The sequence below is a fragment of the Phyllostomus discolor genome, chromosome 10 (assembly GCF_004126475.2).
Source record: "Phyllostomus discolor isolate MPI-MPIP mPhyDis1 chromosome 10, mPhyDis1.pri.v3, whole genome shotgun sequence".
Taxonomy (NCBI): Eukaryota; Metazoa; Chordata; class Mammalia; order Chiroptera; family Phyllostomidae; genus Phyllostomus; species Phyllostomus discolor.
In genome coordinates this window covers 49,318,131-49,336,388 of record NC_040912.2, presented here as the reverse complement: position 1 = coordinate 49,336,388, position 18,258 = coordinate 49,318,131, and the positions used below count along the sequence as shown (strand labels likewise).

General features: G+C 41.3%; 2 protein-coding genes and 1 long non-coding RNA gene across 5 annotated transcripts in view; 1 reads left to right on the top strand and 2 right to left on the bottom strand.

Moving 5' to 3' along the window:
• Nucleotides 1-9,184, top strand: part of COG5 (component of oligomeric golgi complex 5) — a 363,376-nt gene extending 354,192 nt beyond the window's left edge. For both annotated transcript variants that reach the window (XM_028525999.2, XM_036010775.1), the window contains 3 exons: nucleotides 1,165-1,291; nucleotides 1,964-2,043; nucleotides 8,382-9,184. In XM_028525999.2, the coding sequence (XP_028381800.2) occupies nucleotides 1,165-1,291; nucleotides 1,964-2,043; nucleotides 8,382-8,496 (322 nt within the window). In that variant the 3' untranslated portion in view covers nucleotides 8,497-9,184. The remainder of the gene's footprint in view (nucleotides 1-1,164; nucleotides 1,292-1,963; nucleotides 2,044-8,381) is intronic.
• Nucleotides 9,185-9,434: 250 nt separating this feature from the next.
• The window catches only part of HBP1 (HMG-box transcription factor 1), a 31,964-nt gene continuing 23,140 nt past the window's right edge, over nucleotides 9,435-18,258 (bottom strand). For both annotated transcript variants that reach the window (XM_028525303.2, XM_028525301.2), the window contains exons 9-11: nucleotides 14,534-14,851; nucleotides 11,606-11,747; nucleotides 9,435-10,524 (exon numbers count right to left, since the gene is read on the bottom strand). In XM_028525303.2, the coding sequence (XP_028381104.1) occupies nucleotides 10,507-10,524; nucleotides 11,606-11,747; nucleotides 14,534-14,851 (478 nt within the window). In that variant the 3' untranslated portion in view covers nucleotides 9,435-10,506. The remainder of the gene's footprint in view (nucleotides 10,525-11,605; nucleotides 11,748-14,533; nucleotides 14,852-18,258) is intronic.
• Nucleotides 15,075-17,134, bottom strand: LOC118497113. The gene is made up of 2 exons (XR_004899662.1): nucleotides 16,724-17,134; nucleotides 15,075-16,508 (listed from the first exon to the last, which is right to left on the bottom strand). It is a non-coding gene; the product is annotated as an uncharacterized LOC118497113 (long non-coding RNA).

Genomic DNA, 18,258 nt, shown 5'->3' with positions numbered 1-18,258 from the left:
CTGTGGCCCCAGGCAGCATCCAGTTTGGAGCAGTCCTGGTTTCTGGTGATAGGAACACAAATGAACCAAAATGTTTCTACAATAACTACATAAAATACATTACTGATAAATATTATTTGATAAAACAGTTGAAATTAGAAAAATCTGCCCAGAGATAGATTTTACCTATAGAATAATTAATATAAAGACACTCTTTCCAATAACATTCTGGGTGCAGCAAGAATCACCTGTCTGTTGAGAGCACCCCTGACTTGCCACCCCAGCTGAGCATCGGTTGGGAGAGGCTGGTCTGTGGTCTGTGCGGGCCTTCAGCCATGGACGGGAGTGGTCACGATGGGGTGAGGAAGGAGCCCAGGACTCAGAGCTGTTCTCATGGGTGAGCATCGTTGCTCTCTGTTAGATGTGGCTACCATCTTACCTCTCACCGCCAGCCAGGCCTCTAACCCCCTCCTGTTCCTCAGAGCCCAAAGCCAAGGAGAGGCCAGTAAGAGTTTCTAATTATTCCTGCCAGCCTTCTGACAAGGTGGCAGGTGACTGGTAGTGGGGTAGGTTTGCCTGCCTGCCTGCCTCTGTGGTGGATGGTGACCCCTGACATGTACCTCATTAGAAGGGAGCTGGCATAAATATTTGATGCAGTGTTCAGCAAAGAAACAATTTTGTGTGTACAAAGACATAATTGCCCTCTGAAAAGTTGTGTAGAAAATGTTTGAATTTACCCACCTTAGATTATGGCCCAAAAGAGGATTTTATTTAAAGTGAAAGCTGAAAGTTTTGATGAAGATAAGAAGTTGTTAATTATAACTGCTCAAAGGCAGTTATAATGTGTGGTTTAAGTTTAGCCTGTTAGTTAGATGGGCTCTAGGAGGAGACTTTGCTGACAGCAAAGTGGGACCCATAGGCCAGTGAGCTGGGGGACAAGGAAAGAGCTGATGGCGGGTCAGCCTGGCAGAGTATGTGGACGTATGTGGGTGTCCAGGCTGAGTGTGGAGTTAAGAAATGGTTAAGAATTGGCCAGTTTAGAAAGAATGCTATTATTCATTCTTCTGTTATGTTGTTATACTCCTATGCTAGTCTATTCTACTAATATGCTATTTTGATTTTTCCACCAAATCACCTCTTTCAGTATTGACCAGCATGAAGTAACCCTGCTTCTCCCTCTTTCAGACCACTCCTCTTCCAGACGAGCGAACACGTGGCCAGCAGTCCTGCCCTGGGGGACCTTATTCCATTCAGCATCATTATTCAGTTTTTGTTCACGAGAGCACCCGCTGAGCTGAAATCCCCCTTCCAGGTAATAATGTGAGGCCACGACCCATTATGAGTCTTCCCTCTTCAGTCTGCGAACCCCGAGCCCCATTCACGGAATGCATTCCTGGCCTTCCTTTTGTCCCCTTTAGTCATGGGCCTCTGTCTCAGCAGAATCATTAAGGAATGAAGATTCCCACTGCCCTGCAGTATAAGAATTACCTAATGAATTCAGAATAAGCCCTTTAAATAATAATGACACAAGTAACTCAATTTCGGACTATAAGACGCTCCCCTCCTTCCCCCCCAGTTTGGGAGGAATAATGGTTGTTAATGTTGCTGTTGAGTTCTGTTCACATTTACATTGGTGAAATATTATTTATGATATTAAATATTTTGCCACATTTTTTGCTTCAAAATTTTTTTTCTATTTTCCTCTAAAACCTAGGTGTGTCTTATGGCCCCCAAAATGCAGTAGTTTATGTTCATAAAGCTTCTTTGATAGAGGCCCCATCTCCTTTGCTGACTCACCTTCTCTTGGCAAATCCACAAGTCTCCTTGGGGGTTAGGAAGGTGCCCCAACAGCCGTGCCGCCTTCCTTCTGGCAGTTGTTGGAGGTAATTTCACCTTGGGAATCCTTAAGAGCACTTTTTGAACCAGCACTTGCTGTCATTCACTGAAGAATGTGTGCGCCCTTCTCTGTGTTTCAACCCTTCAGAGGGCAGAATGGTCCCATGCACGTTTCTCCCAGTGGCTAGACGACCATCCATCTGAAAAGGACAGGCTCCTCCTCATCAGGTAAAGCCATGTGTTCCAGGGGCACCTGTCTGTTTTAGAAGCCTGGGGAGAGTGGGAGACGCAGGGGAAGGAACAGTGCCCAGGTGGGCGTGTACATGTGATGGCGCCTCCAAGCTGCAGGCACCTCACTGCAGGGGCACACACGTAAAGGAGCCCATGAGAGAACCGTTGGGCACAACAGTGGTTGCTTCCTGCTTCCTTCACTTCCAAGTCTTCACATCCCTTTTGTGCTGGCCCATGCTTGATGCAGCCCTAAGAATATGCGTTTCTGCTTTTGAAAACCAACTTCAGCTATGAAAAGACTCCTTGTCTTAGCTTCACATTTTCTGCTTTATTTTCATGTTGCAGTTATTGAATTGGTGGAGTACAGATGTGAGTAAACTTCGAAAAATACTCAAAAGTTTGGTGTAGTTATTAGTAGAAAATAAGGACAAAGCCAGCAGTGATTTAGATACTATGTGCCCCGCAGCAGCTCCCTACTGCTGATCCCTGTGCTCGAGGCCCTGGGGACAAAAAGCCAACTGAGACACAGTCCAGCCTTCTTGGAGCTTCCAGGATACCCTAGTCATCTCTTTCTGTTCTAACCTTTCTGGCCATTTTTTCCCTGTCTTCTGTTCACTCCTTAAATGCCAGTTTCCCGAGGTTTTTTCCTGGCTCATTTCCCTTCATGTTCTTCCTGTGTTTTGGTCCCCAAGTGAGCTCATCCAGACCCATGACCAGAGTGACTGCTTCTACCCCACGGGCTCCCAGGTCTGGGACCCACCTTGATTGCCTAGAGCCTCAGACAAGCAGACTCATTATCATATGTCACCTTGCAAAGCTCCACAGAAACCTCAACCCCAAAATGTCAAAAATCATCTTTCCTCTCAAATCTGCTTATTCTTGTAGACTCCATGTCTTGGATAAGGTGTCACCATCACTTACCCAGCAAGCTAGAAACCTTGAAGTCATCATTCAGCTCCTCGTCACCCTCATCCTCCAAATCCAGTCAGTTGTGCCTCTTCGGTAGCTCTTGAAACCATTTGCAGCTCTCCCAGAGGATCCCCGTGATGTTGGTCTGGGGATCATAGCCCTGAACAAGGCTTAGTTGAGCCTAAGTGTGGGTGGTGAGTTGGGTTCCCCAAGGCCAATGCGGTGATGTGGTGTCAACGGTGTGTGCACACAGGAGTCATTTACAGAGCTTTGAAAAGTCCCGGTGTTCAGGCCACACTCTTGACTACCTGAGAATCTTGGGAGCTAGGACCTGGCCTCAGGCTGTCATAGCTGTCCAGGCAGTTCCACCGAGCAGCCAAGGCGGAGACCCGTTGGCTTGGTGTTAGGTGATGGACCCCACCGAGGAGAGGTGCTCTGGGCCGTCCCTGAGGAGCTCCGGCCCAGCTTCAGGGAGAGGCACGGAGCTCTCAAGCTTGGTGCAGAGCCTGCCTGAGCCCCTCACCCTCCGTGCTCCTCTACGAATGAAAAGTAGATTTGCTTGGCCCCTGCTCTTCATCTTTGCATGTGTGTTCCTCTTCTCAGCTATGAGCATCAGACCCAAATGGGAAAGGACATCAGGTGAGCCTCCCAGCAATTCACGAGACCAGTCCAAACCACCCTTAGAAAAGAATGTGGGCCTGGGCTAACTCGGGGATTCTCAGTGTCTTTGTGGCATTTTTGTTCTGAGTCCCAAAGACTTGCTCAGCTGCAACCAACTTGGGGGTGATAGAAGAGTATTTGGAATTCAGTCAGCCAAACAGGGTTCCTTTTTGTCTTCTTAACAAATTGGAATGAGTCCGTCCGCAACAGCCGTCCTGCTATGGACAGTCATGGATCCGTCTTCTGCCGCTCTTCAAAAATGTCTCCTGGGTGATTTCATCAGCAGTGCTGTTGCTAAGCCTATAATTAGCAACTGAAAATCATGCTAAGAAATAATGTCATGCTTTTTAAATAAGGTCTTTCCGTACCCCCCATGTCTGATACCAGAATCTTCACACTCTGAGCAGCTAATGGAACCCTCCCCGAGGGTCCCACAGCAGCTCCTGCTGCAGTCCCGGCTGTGGGCAAGGCTTCGTCCTGACAGTGTCCTTTCTCATCTGTTACCGCTAACTGCCTTTTCCCCGCATGCTAAAGCGCTGCTGGATGAATTTCTTTCCCCTGCAGATAAACCCAGGGCGAGTGTTGCTCTTTAAATGTCAGTAAATCTGTTTTAGCGATTGGGGCAAACCTTGTTGCACACTCGTCTGTCCCTCCCAGCAGTGTGCTGGGCTGCCAGGAAGGAGGGCGAATGGAGGGCAGTGCAACTGCTGCTGTGAATAGATGGCAGATAATGAGCTCTCTTCTGCCTTCCATGCTATTTCCTTTGGACACAGATGTTTCTCTGGAGCTTGCGTGGATACTTGTCAAGTTAATTTTAAAATTAGAGTAACCACTGGCTCATGGAGTCAAGTGGTATAAGGGGGGGAAAGCTGTACCTACTCAGCGCCTGCCAGGCAGGAGCTCCAGCCACAAGTGTGCCCACCGTGTGTGGAGGCTGCACCCTGGGGGAAGACCTGTGGGTCCGTAAATGTTGAATGTGCTGTCAGTAAAGAGGAAGGCTGAATTTTTTATGAAAAGGTTTCTCGAGTTCTGCAGAAGTGGTGGGATTGGCCGCAAACCCATTTACTCTTGGCATTTGTAATGGAGCAGCAACTCTTCTCCTTGCTGTTCCATCATCTAAGTAGAACACCTTTATGATGTCAAAAATGTTTACAGGCTTTATTTACCTATTGGTAATTTTCATCTGTGCAGTCACCATACAGTTCTTGGTGCCAGATGCATCTTGGACCCCTTGCCCTCCTGCCCTGGCCCAAGGCCCACAAGCTAGGAACCACTCCCCAGCTCCTGTGCTTCGGGCCCCTGTGGATGGAGGGCGATATTTGGTCTCTGCCCCTGGGGTACCTGTGGCACTAGATACCTACCAGTCTGGAACCTGGTGCCAGAGATGATTCTGAGAGGATGGAGCCCAGGGAAGCCAGGGATGTACCTGCCTGTGAAGGCACGTGGTAGACCTTGACGTCGTTGATGCATTTCAGTACTAAGCACACTGATATTTACTGCCTGACAAAACCAAGTCTGTGTTCCAGAAAAGCCTCCACTTGGCTAGTTTGTATCACATTGAGGCGTGTTGCCATGTTACAAGCTATTCCTTTACTAATCTTTTGCACAATTCCTGTACTTTTTTTTTAAATGAGGGTAACTAATAATCCTTTTGGTTACAAACCAGAGTTGGGACTGATTCTTACATAATGCTTAGCCTGACTTCCAAGAAAGCTTATGTTTTGCTCAAGCAAATAATTTAATAATTGCTAGAAAACCTTGCTCTGATTTTATGTAGGAGGGCAGCTTTAATCTGTTTTTCTTTTTGTTCTGATGGTGATTTTGATGAATACCAAACTCATTTCTAAACTTTCTCCTACATATTGTGTAGTTCATATGCCTTATCCTTTTGAATGCAAATGAAACTGCAGAGTTGATTTTTGTATTGTACTAAATAAAAGGGGTCTAATCCATTCACTGCAGAGCGATTAGTTTCTGAGAATTTCAGTGTGCCCAGTCCTGAGACTGATACCTACACATACCTTCTCAAAGACAGTTGGGGCTCTTGGGGATTTTTCTACTGTGTGTAAATCTCTAGGGGCCACTTTGGGGAGTGGGGTGATTGCCCAGGATACCATAGCAACTTGTAAAGTTACTAAAAGAGGCAAGTTTCTTTTTTCATGAAGAAAGAACCTCACTGAAGCTCAGCTGTGACGTGAACCAAGGCCTCTCACAAGACTTTGTCTCTCAGACAGCACTGAATTCCACTTGGCAGGACTTGGCTTCTTTTGAGGACCCAACAATCATATTTCTCCTTTACTTTCTTCTGCAGTTTTGCTTTACTTTTCATTATAATCCTGTATTTCCATTCATTTTTTTAGTCACTTATCATGCACTTGTCAAGCACTAGGTCCTAGAGTTTCATAAATGAGCAAAACAGCTGTAACCCTTTAAGTTACAGCTTAAAAGGGATACTGACCAACAAACAGGTAATTCTAATGTGGTAGGAGTGTAAACCCCCTGCTCAAAGCAAATTGGCTCAAATGTAGCCCAGCTCGTGCAGCAGGTGGTGGAGCAGAGCCTGGAATACCAGCTAGGCTGCTTAAATAAAGGCGGCCAGTCCTCTGTGTCATGTGAGCAGGCCCTGAACAGAGAATGGAGCCAGCCTTCAGGGATTCCCAAGCACTGGAATCCGCTAAGCCAGGGCTGTTGGTGCAGAAGGTGCATCAACAATGTGGCATCAATTCTTTTGTGCTGCCTGGCGTTAGGAAAGACTTTCTTGAAAAGAGGGCATTCGGAGGATGAGGAAGATGAGAAAGGCCTAAGAGGAGTCCTAATACTGAGGTATTCAGAGTGGGCCCTTCTGTGGCACAGACAGGCATCTTTATGCACCCACACTGCTGATCTCCCCCTGGGTGGGCATTGGAATGGGACCTGGAATCACAAACAGGGCGAAGCTGCTCTGCATGTGTGTTGGTGACACAGGCGATGGAAACTGGTTAGGTGAGGGGCCTTTTAGGGCACAGCACTGTCTGGAACCCAGCAGTAGCACACACCGAGTTGGGGCAGGACTGGGGGCAGTGAGCTTACACCATCCTCAAGGGAACAGGGTGTGGCCAGCGATGGACTGTGGGCTGAGCTGGCACTGGGATGACCATCTATAATGCTACAGCAGCAGTTAGGCACACACAATGGCAGGATACAAACTGAAGCAAAGGAGAGAGAGAAGGGACTGGATGTGGCAATACACGAGACAAAATAAAATAAGACTTGATAACTAAGTGTAGCATTGAAGGGGAGCTTTTGAGGGATGATGGTGCCTTTTGTAGCAATAGGGAAAAGTGGGCAGAACTCTGCCCTAGGGGTGGTTTTCCTCCTCCTAGGTTTCTTTCCGTTTCTTTTTTGATAGACTTCATTTTTTAAGAGCAAATTTAGGTTCACAGCAAATCTGATAAGGAAGAGGTTTCCCATCCATCCCTCCTGCCCACATGCATAGCCTCCCCCATTATCAGCATCCTCCACCAGAGTGGTCTGCTTGTAACAATCCGTGAACCGACACTGACACATCACTATTGCCCAAAGCCCATTGCTTACATTAGGGTTCACTCTTGGTGCTATACCTTTGTTTACTGGGTTTCCACTGCCCTAGGTTTCTGGCAGGTAAGTTTGAAGGATCTGGAAGAAAGCAGGTAAAAATACCCAGAATGCAGGTTGAAAGCAGCCATCAGGAGGGAGGTCAGGGCTGGAAATAAAGGGGCTGAGACTGTGAAAGCAAACAGTGGGGGTGGAGGGGCCCTGCAGGGGGAGTGATAAGCTGAACAGGCCCCGGGCAAGTACATTCTCCACAGTTACATGAAAATAATGAACAAATCTGATCAAAGATTAACATTTTCAGTGTTTGGGAGCAAATCAGCCAGTTAAAAATTAAGTATTAGGTGGGAATTGAGACAGTATGTGAGCTAATGGTGTTAACTTACATCTTTATAGAAATGTTCTAATCTCAGGGTTGTGCAATTTTAAAAAACAGTATTAATGTTAAAAATTTGATTATACCTGGGACTTAAATAGACCGATGATTACTTTTAACTACTGTTTTAGCTCCATTGAAATGTGATCTAACACTTAAACAGATCATCTGGTTCAAGGATTGAAAACTTTTTCCATGAAGGGCCACATACCAAGTATTTTAGGCTTTGCAGGCCATATGGCCCCTGCCTGGCTGCTCAACCATGCCACTGTAAAGCCACCACCACCGATATACAAACAGGCATAGAGCTAGATTTGGCCTGTGGGCCATTTGCTAACCCCCTGATCTAATCCATGAGAACATTATACTCATAAATAACTGGCTCGTATCACATACCTGTGACTAAATCGACTTCCTTATTATCCCACCACTTGCCAAAAGTTTGAGCCCAAGAGTAATTCTCTGTGTGGGTTTATGTTCTACCAAATGACAGTGCACCTACTGGTGTCACAGTGCACCCTAGGGCCCCAGCCCCCACACTGACAATGCCTTCTCTCAGAGTGAGCTTGAATGGGAACAATCTCAGAGGTCAGAGAGCCTCTGATTGTTAATTAGACCACCAAGTATAATGCAGACTGGAAAAGGCTGTTTTGTACCTTACCCATAGCAACACTACCAATGTTAAGGCTGTTTGGTCATTTAGCTTATGGAACTGGGCAGAGCAGTTCCAGAAACGGGGCTTGCTTTTTTATATATTGACACCCTCTAAGTTATTTTACTTTGTATAATTTTTTGACAAAGTTTTTGTTTTTATTTTCAGGGGAGCCCTGGAGGCTTATGTTCAGTCAGTAAGAAGTAGAGAAGGCAAAGAATTTGCTCCAGTTTATCCCATAATGGTTCAACTGCTTCAAAAAGCTATGTCTACTCTTCAGTAAGAATTTGAAGTATTCATCTCCATTTTGTGGCTAACCCATTCAAAGTTGGCAGTTTAAATAACACGTACTCTAAAAAAGCCACTAGTCACTACCTTAAGAATGTAATCAAAATTTTTGTACTTCCTACAGCTCTTTTTCTGTTGATCTCTTTAGCCTTTTTCACTTAAGTAGCATAAAATGTCAAAAATCACCAACTTCAAACTCCAGGGACCTGATTTTCTACAAAGACCTTCAAACTTGTACCTCTTCCTCTTAAGCTTTTCTACAAGGCTAGCTAAAATTTCTTTCCCATCACCTAACCAAGTCCCCCACAGATATGCATACTGAGTCCCCACTGCTTTTTAAGGTACCTGATCAGGTTATACAGTTAAGTACCCTGCTTCTCCCAACTAGTTTGCTCCCTCACCAGATCTATAGCCCCAGTGGTTCCCACATTTGGTTGCACATTAGAATCAGTGGTGGAACCTTAAAAAAAAACAAAACACACACACACCCTGGTATTAATTTGTACTGCATAGTAAGACATGTGGAGTAGGAGCCAGGCATTAGTATGTTTTGTAAAACATTCCCAAGTGTTTCCAATATGCAACAAAGTCTGGGAACCACTGGCATGTCCCAGAGATGGAGCGCTAACTGGCTGTTTCAATCTGTCACACAGCATCTGCAATAAAGAAAGGCTGTCTTTACAGTGTGTGTGTCATTTTATTAAAAGCAGACTTTCAGGTCTGTTGCAAAGTCAAAAACAATTTTTACTCTACAAAGATTCTAATAGATAATAATCTAGGTTTTATTTCTCTGCTGTCCTTGTCCTATTAACATTGTATTTTTAATGTGATGCTTAAAACCACATCTGTAACTCATTTTCCATCTCCTGAACCTGTTATTCTAATGTCTCATACATGACGTTAAGTCAAAACCAATCAGCTGAAGTCAGAGAGAAACAATTTTTTTTCATTTTATTTGAAATAATATACAAGAATATAGTGTGCAAAATTTAGGGGCAACATCATGAAGTGTAAGGAACTGAAATCAATTTTACAGCTGTGATTCCTAACCAGAAACACCACTTGGTAAGTAACATGAAAAGCCATGATTGTAGCTCAGAGCAAAGCAGCTGTATTGCCAATGTATTTGCTCTAATTTCAGACAGTTGGAGGAAAAGTAAAGTGCAAGTGTTGCACTGCAATAAGTGCAAAGTCTGCCCCCACCATAAAGATATGATGACAAAATAAGATATTTAAGATATGTGGCTGAGGAAATACAGAACACAAAATTGAAAATACAATGGTATCGACTGTTAATAGCACCATTACAGTGACTATACCCCAATGCTATTAACTTCATGGTGGCCTGGGCCAGGTCTCCACTGGCAATAATGGACGGGTGCTGCCACCTGGTGCATAAACTCAACATGCTTGGGTAACTACAGCGGGCAGCTCTTCCGCTGAGACTGACACCAGCCACCTGCCACATGTTCTGGTAGCCTCTTGGCACTGGCCAGACTAGAGCTCCTGTGTTTGGCACAGCTGCTGAGCCATGTGGTGGCTGCTCAAAGAAAGGCCAACTCCCAGCTTCTGTTTCATTCCATTATGTATACAATACAGATTAATAAGCAGTAAGGAGCCAATGTATAAACAGCAGTTACATATTTTTAAATTCCCCTTTTGTACAATTTAAAATAAAACATGTATACACTTCTCCTCTCTTTCTACTGTACTTTTTAGCACCACAGGATATCAATTTTCAAGCCTATATTACCTGATAGACATATGTGAAGTTTGGAAGAAAAAATAAGGCAATTTGGTTTACAATGTTGATAGTTTTAGCTTACTTAATGTTCTAATGGAGAAAGCAAATCCTCACTCTTATTATTAAATCATTTCAAGACTCAATGCTTTCAGTATCTTATGGTCACAGGAATTCTGGACAAACGGTGAGACCATGATTTTCTTAAGTCTTCCCATCAGCTGTCTAGGTTTATGCAAATGCAGACGATGTGAGCATCCCGGTTTAATGCTGTTGTGAGCCCTGTGGAGATAAAATTAAAACTCAGTTCTACAAATGAAAGTGAAGACAGGTAACATTTATAAGATTGTTTTCTACAAAATCACTTTCTCAAAGGTGAGAATTTAAAAAATTTCACTAGTATCTGATGGCTCAAGCATTCAAGACATTTTTGAAGATGAAAAGGAGAGAAATGAACTTAGGAGGTACAGAAAAAGGGATGCAGGCAGAGTCCTCCATGGAATCCTAAGGTAGTCAAGAACTTCGAAAATCTAGTTCAGCCACCCTTTTATACTGGAATCTGACCACTATTTCTTTAAAAGAAATTCCTGAAAAATGTAAACATATGTGAAGTGCAAGTTACCCTAAAGAACCAGGCATAGACACACTGGCCAGTCCTGCTGCAAACTGACATCTGCCCTTCATTTTTAGGTATTTCAAATTGAGCTCATTTTGTTCTATCATACAATATTTTCTTGTAATTAATCTAAAAACACCTAAAATATACAAGTCTAATAATAGCAAAGTTCTGAGAATCAAGTCTATTAAAGGTAGCATTATGGTGCAAACTTTTCACCAGTCTTCCTGGACCTTTCTATTTCTTCTCTTTCCTGGAGTTTTTTTTTTAATCTAGAAACAATACATATGTTAGAGGTCCTCACAAAGGTTGGGTAATGTACCCCTATACCCCCCATTCCTCTATCACCCCTCACCAATTAAGGGAAAAAAAAAAGGCTGTTGAGACATACCACCCCCAAATTAGAAAAAATTCCTTTGATATTCAAGTTAACACCCACTTTTCAACCCCCCCCAAAAAATACTATTCCAAATTTATTTTTATATCTCAACATTTCCGACATTCTTCACATGCATGTCTAACATTTCTACCTTCCATGCTGAAAGACTAAATGACACTGAGAAATGCAAAGGAAGGAAGCCTGCATAGTATGGTAGTATAAAAATACTATTAGGTTTTGAAGTACAAAAAGGCTGAGAAACGGTATCAACACAGCCTTTTAAAGGTTATAACAACTGCTGCAATATTCCAGTACAATTTTAGGAGAAGAGCGAAGATAACGTTAAGCAACTACTTCTTGAAACATACTGAATTGGTTCTTTTCCTTTTCCAACAGTCAGGATTTAAACGTTTTTGTTCTTCAGCCAAAGCCTTTGCTTCTAATGTATACATCCTTCTCTCTTCATTCTTCATTTTCTTCCACCTGTCACCAAGGATCACACTTATGGCTCTGCAAAAATAAACATTTACACACTGCTGAGGGCAAGAATTTTTTATAAAACTCACGTCAAGTGCTACTACTTCAGGAAGAAATATAGAAGGAAAAAAGACAAAAATCTCCAACATAGAGGAGGGAACAAATCAAGACCATAGTACTCATTTTCAGTAAAATCTGTCATATGGTCCATTTATCATCATTTGGCAGTTAAAGCCTCCTGGGATAATGCCAACATTTCCAATTGTCGAAGGACATCTGAAACAGTTAAAAAATGGTTGTTCTACAAAATTTTGTTTAAAGAAAGAAGTTTACTACTTCAAAGAAATGTTTTAAATTACAAGTGGATCTACCCTGGTACACTGGTTTTTAAAAGACATTTAAGATACCAAGGCAGACAACAGCAGCAGCACAAAGTATTCATCTTGTATTAAAAGCTATTTTTACTTTTGTCTGTGCCCATAACCTGTCAAGTAATTTTATGTCTTTTTTCACTCATGCAGCCATAGTAAAAATGTGGCAGTAAATATGCAAACCCTACTATTTACCTCCTAAGACAAGACCACTTAAACCTTAAACAATATGTACACTTATCACTTGAGAAAATTGCATAAACTCAAAGGGAAAGAAGTCACACTGTTAAGACTTCATGATAGAAATCTGAAGTTATTTTCTGTTTATATTAATATGTTCCTAAACCTACTTAAAATAGTCTCATTCAGGACACTTAGACATAAACCATTTTTCTTCTGCGAAGAGCTTTTAACCACTAATTTCATGACACCCGTACAGAACAAAAGGTCCTGGAATAATTGCATGAAGTGTGTATGAGGGGAGCCCCCTCACCCTGCAAAAAAAAAAAAAGGAACAATCTTCTGGAGGGAGGGCCAGAAGATAATTCTAGGTGACTTTCCTGCCAGGTGGGTGTACTAGGAACCCATCTGTGTCAGTGTACCAGCTGGTGTTGTGAGAGGCTGCATTCATCTTCAGTGAAACTTTTTTTTTAAGACCCTTAACGCATTTGCTCACTTCATGATAGGTGATTTATGAGTGCACCTGCCCACTCAAGTTTTCACCAAAACTGGCATGACCCCCGTGCCCCACCCTCCCCATTCACATGATCTCATCCCCTGCCCCAAGCAACTCTCTTTGGTTTCCCTGGATGAAAAGAGTCCTCAAAGGGAAACTTTTGTTGAGGTGGAAAAGGTGACACAAAAATGGCAAAAGCACTAAAAGACATCAAAATGAGTTCAAAAATTGTTTTGAGCAGTGGAAAAGATGTCTCAATAGGTGTGCTGCATCAATTGGAGAGTGTTTTGAAGGTGACTGAAGTTTACACATGTAAGTATACACAACTTTTTATAAGTAACTTTCATTTTTGGGGGAGTACCCCCCTCATGCAAGCGATTTTACAGTAATTCACAGTGAAGCTAGAGATACCCATCTGAGCTTTGTTTCAGGTTTTGTTGTTGTTTGCTTCTAAGATTTACAGAACAGTAACTACAGAAGCTCTACTACTTAAAAACAAATTAAATGTGCAGTAAATATTTTAATCCATTAAGTGGATGCAATCAAGTACTACAACTGTACTGCATCCTCCTTTATAAAAATAAAAACCAGTGTTTGTTCGTCTCTAGGTTAAAGATACCACATAATGCTCAACACATCCACCAGTTAAACCAGGAAGAAATACTCAGCTGTGTGTGAATTCCTAAATCAGGGATGCACTCAATAAAAGTAGCTTCTTTTTTTCAAATGTTAACAACTTAAGTTCATGAGAACAGATGGGTTGTTAGCAGAAGTGGGGAACAGGGGGACAGACGGACTTGGGTACAAAATAGGTGAAGATGGTCATAAAGTACTAACTTCCAGCTACAAAACAGGTAAGTACTGGGGACATAACATTAACACAGGGTGACTGACTTGACTTAATGCTGTATTGCTTAGTTGAATGCTGCTAAGAAAGTAGATCTTAAAAGTTCTCATCACAAGAAATAAACTGGCAATGGATGTTAACTTACTGCTGTGATCATTCTGCACTATACAAATATTGAAATCATTTATACACCTCATACCAATATAATGCTATGTCAATTATATTTTAGAAATATGTGTGTGTATATATATAAAAATATATATAAAGTTCACAAAACAAATCCTGATTATTTCATGTGGATAATCATTTGACTCATGCTATCACAGGTATAAGAGATGTAGTTTTGTCAGGGAACTACAAAGACATAAAGAAGGTAATTTTCATACCTGGAAAACTTGGTTGGTTTGAGAGGGAGTGAGCATTAGAGAATTCTGAGATAAGGTAACCATACAGCAAACAGAACAGAAAGACTGGAGTTAATTTTTATTCCCAGGCCCTACTGAGGGCACCCCTAGGTTTAGTTTTGACAGATCTGGCAGTTATCACAAACTGCCAATGCCCGCACATTCCATACTATGACACAATTGTTAAATAATGAGATCTAATGCAAGAAAGGAACTAGACTTTTCCATAAAGCTTTTCAATAAAGATGGAACTGACAATTGTTAGAATTGTGTCCTTTAACAGGTAAATGACATTTAATACTACTACTTTAGAAGGCAGGTCCCTACCACTTAGATAACCTAGTTACCTAAGTATTATAAAATAATTATAACACTAAAAACTCCACTTACACTCTTTACTTCACAGTCAACCTAAGAAAACAAAGACTTCAATAATAAGGACTACTGTAGAATAAGTACCTGTTCCAGTTCCTGTGAACTGCACTGAAAGGTTAATTATTTAGAATCATCATTATTTTTACCTGTTATCTTTCCCTGGATACATCTGAGTATATTCAACTCTGTATTTTTTGGCAAAAAGCATGAAGGCATTCATTGGTCTTTTGCACTTGTTAGGAGAGGTGGCACTCACAGTCCCTGAGCTGTGGTTTTTGACAGCTTTAGCATACAAAGAACTGGAAGAGAGCTGTGAGGATCCGGGTGAGCCACAGTTTTTATTGAATCCGGATCTTGCAAAGTCTTGACCTCCAGGTCCTCCACACGACAGAGATGCACGACGCTGACGAGCCATACTACTCAGCACGTAGACTGCAGAAGAATCCATAGGTGTGAAATCATAGCTAAAAAAAATAAAATTAAAATTTGTAGCATGGTTTTAATTCAATTTAAGTACCTGACTTAGAAAAACAGGATTTAAAAAAAAATCTAACTGGAAATTTCAGTGTTTTTTCGAGGCATTTTTGCCTATATAGTGTTACCATTACAAGTGATTTTACATTAACACTAACAACTTCACCACTGATAGTTACTTATAAGATGAAAGCTTCTGTATGCACTAATTTTTTTTAATCTGAGAAAAGTTAAAAAGTAAAATAAAAGGCTTCAAGCAGCACCCCTCTGCCCCCAAAGAACTGTTATACCACATACTTTAATCACAACTAATCTCTCCTCCAGATCCTGCACATCCTTTTATGCTTATTTTAGGTTCACTTTGTGACAAATTTTATAATGTGATTTCTGGACATACTATAAAAGCCTAAAACTAGGAGATTATTGTGAAACAGAGCGGTAGGCATATAGCAGGCCTAAAGACTACTACAGATGATAAAATGTTTGGTAAGGACAATCAAAGCAGTTAAGTGCAGCTAAAAGGACTTGTAAAATGCACAGTAATCTGCGTTATTTGTTTAGATAGAGTCAGACTTCAATCTCCCCAAAAAGCCATCCATATAACTTAGCCTAATAACAATATCATTTCATCCTCTCAACAAGCTTGCTTGAAGGGTATCATTTTTCCTCTCTTTTACATGAAGAAACAGGCTAAGAAAGTATTACTCGCTGAAGGCCACACAGCTACTACATCCAAACCCAGATCTGTCGGTTCACCTCCAGAGCCCCAGGTTTCCTCATCAATACTATGGTGCTCCTTACTGCCACTGGTTAGCCTCAAGGTGAAAAAAACTGTCGTCATGTTAATTGAAAATATTACTGGAAATCAGAGCAAATGTCATCCAAAGGTACACCTGTGGAAATTATTCTCTTTTGTTCCAACTGTGTTAACCCCTCTGCTTATACTGTTTTGTTACCAGAAAACATTTATACATTTCTTATTCTAAACCTAGCTCCTTCACTCCCTGAAAAACAAACTGGTAATGCATCAAAACAGGTTGGTATTAGCTGAAGGAATAGTATCAGCGTAAAGGTAATCCATGAGACTGTGAGTTATTCTAAAGACAGAGGAAGAAAGCCAAAGGAATAAGGGCCTTGCCATTAACTGCACAGCAAAAATTACTTCGACCAAAATTCAACCACACAATGTGTTTTTAAGGCTGCCACACGAAATAAATGTACTTACAGTATGACTCCAAAATCATCTAATGAATGCACAGCAATCAGTAGTGTGTCAGAGAAACAACTTCTACTATCTTAAGCAAATTCCAAATATAATTCAGAAAAACAGCAAACTTGAAACATTATAAATGAATCTGGCACAATCACTACTGAAAACAAGTATTTAATTACAACTTGAAATAGCAAAGGACTTCTAATTAGGCTAAGAATATATGGATGGACCTTGAGGACATTATGCTAAGTCGGTAAGTCAGAGAAAGACAGGTACTATATGATCTCACTAATATGAGGAATTTGAAAGAGAAACATAAGAATGGAAATGATGATTAGCAGGAAATGGGGGTGAAAGGGGGAAGACAGATGTTGTTTGAGGGTGCAAACTTACAATGAGTGATATATAAGCCCTATAGATTTAATGCACAATACCTTTTTTTTTAAGATTTTATTTATTTACTTTTAGAGAGGGAAGGGAGGGAGAGAGAGAGAGAGAGAGAGAGAGAGAGAAACATCAATGTGCGGTTGCTGGGGGTCATGGCCTGCAACCCAGGCATGTACCCTGACTGGGAATCGAACCTGCGATGGTTTGGTTCGCAGCCTGAACTCAATCCACTGAGCTATGCCAGCCAGGGCTTGCACAATACCTTTAACACAGATAATATTGTATTGTAATGGAACTTGCTCAGAGAGTAGAACATAATACAAATTTATACAAATTGTTGTATGTCAAATTCATTTCAATTAGATTTCTTTTTAAATATTGTAAGCTAATTAACCACTGATTATTTGAAAACACTACCATCTAGTGGCACAAATAACCATCATCTATTTCTAGTATGGATACAATTTAAAGAAGTTTGAGCTATTCAATCACAGAATTCAGGATTGATTTCCTCATTCTCTATAGTTCCTGAAATGTGACTTTTTTCACACCTCTGCTTTTTATAACATGCCATTCATTAAGCTTGGAATGTCCTTTCTGACCTTCACTAATTATTACTCTAAAAAAAGAAAACTTCCACAATAGTGTAGTATCTACTGACATAGTATCTATGTAGTATCTATGACATATGCTATGTCATATTTATTAACTCACTTAATCGTCCCTTCAATATTATCCTCATTTTACAATTTTTTATAAAGAACCATAGCAAGGTAATTAACTTACCCCAGCTTCCAAAGAAAATTATTGCAGAGCCAGGATCTGAACCTCAGCAGTCCGGCTCCAGAGCTCGCATTCCTATTAGGCTATACTGTCTCAATTAGAACCCACAACACCATGCATTTACCAATCCATTTCTTTCTCCAGGCTAGAAGCAGAGAGGCAAGGCCCATGCCTTAAATGATTTTAAATCCCCAATGCCCAGCACATACTAAGCTCTCAAATGTTTGATGAGTGACTAAAATGATAAAATAAAAATAATTTTGCAAAACATAATAATGCAAAAATTTAATTGGGTTCCTTGGGCAAGCTGAAACATCTTGCCTCGTTTACATTATTTCTAAAATAAAGGTAATACATGCTATGCAATGCTGCAAAAGAATAAAAACGCTTACAGCCCTGGTTGGTGTAGCTCAGTGGACTGAGCATGGGCTGCAAACCAAAGGGTTGCCAGTTCAATTCCCAGTCATGGCACATGCCTTGGTTGCAGGCCAGGTCCCCACTGGGGAATGCAGGAGAGGCAACCACATATTGATGTTTCTCTCCCTCCCTTCACTTCTAAAAATAAAATCTTAAAAAAAAAGTCACTACAGGAGAAACTGGCACATAGTAGGTACTTAATCGGAGTATCTATTATTGTACACTAAACCTAGAATCTTTGTTAAGTTACTGCCTTGAATCCTACTTCTAATACTAACTAGCTGTTTTGGGCATGTTCTTTTTACCTCTCTCAGCTTTAGTTCTCTATGTCTGTAAAATGAGGATATAATCTACCAACAGGGTAATGCAGATGAAGTAAATTAACATATGTACAGTGTCTGGTCATAACAGGTACTCATTATGCTTATTAAATTATATTTCTTGAACAGAAATGTCAACTTTACAAAGTCAGAAGTGACTGTTTTATAAACCTGCCAGATGCCTAGAAAATTGCCCTCAATTCTCAATGTCTCAAATGGGCTTCTTCAAATCATGCTCTCATTTAGAAACTTCTTTCTACAGAAGAGTTACAATTGT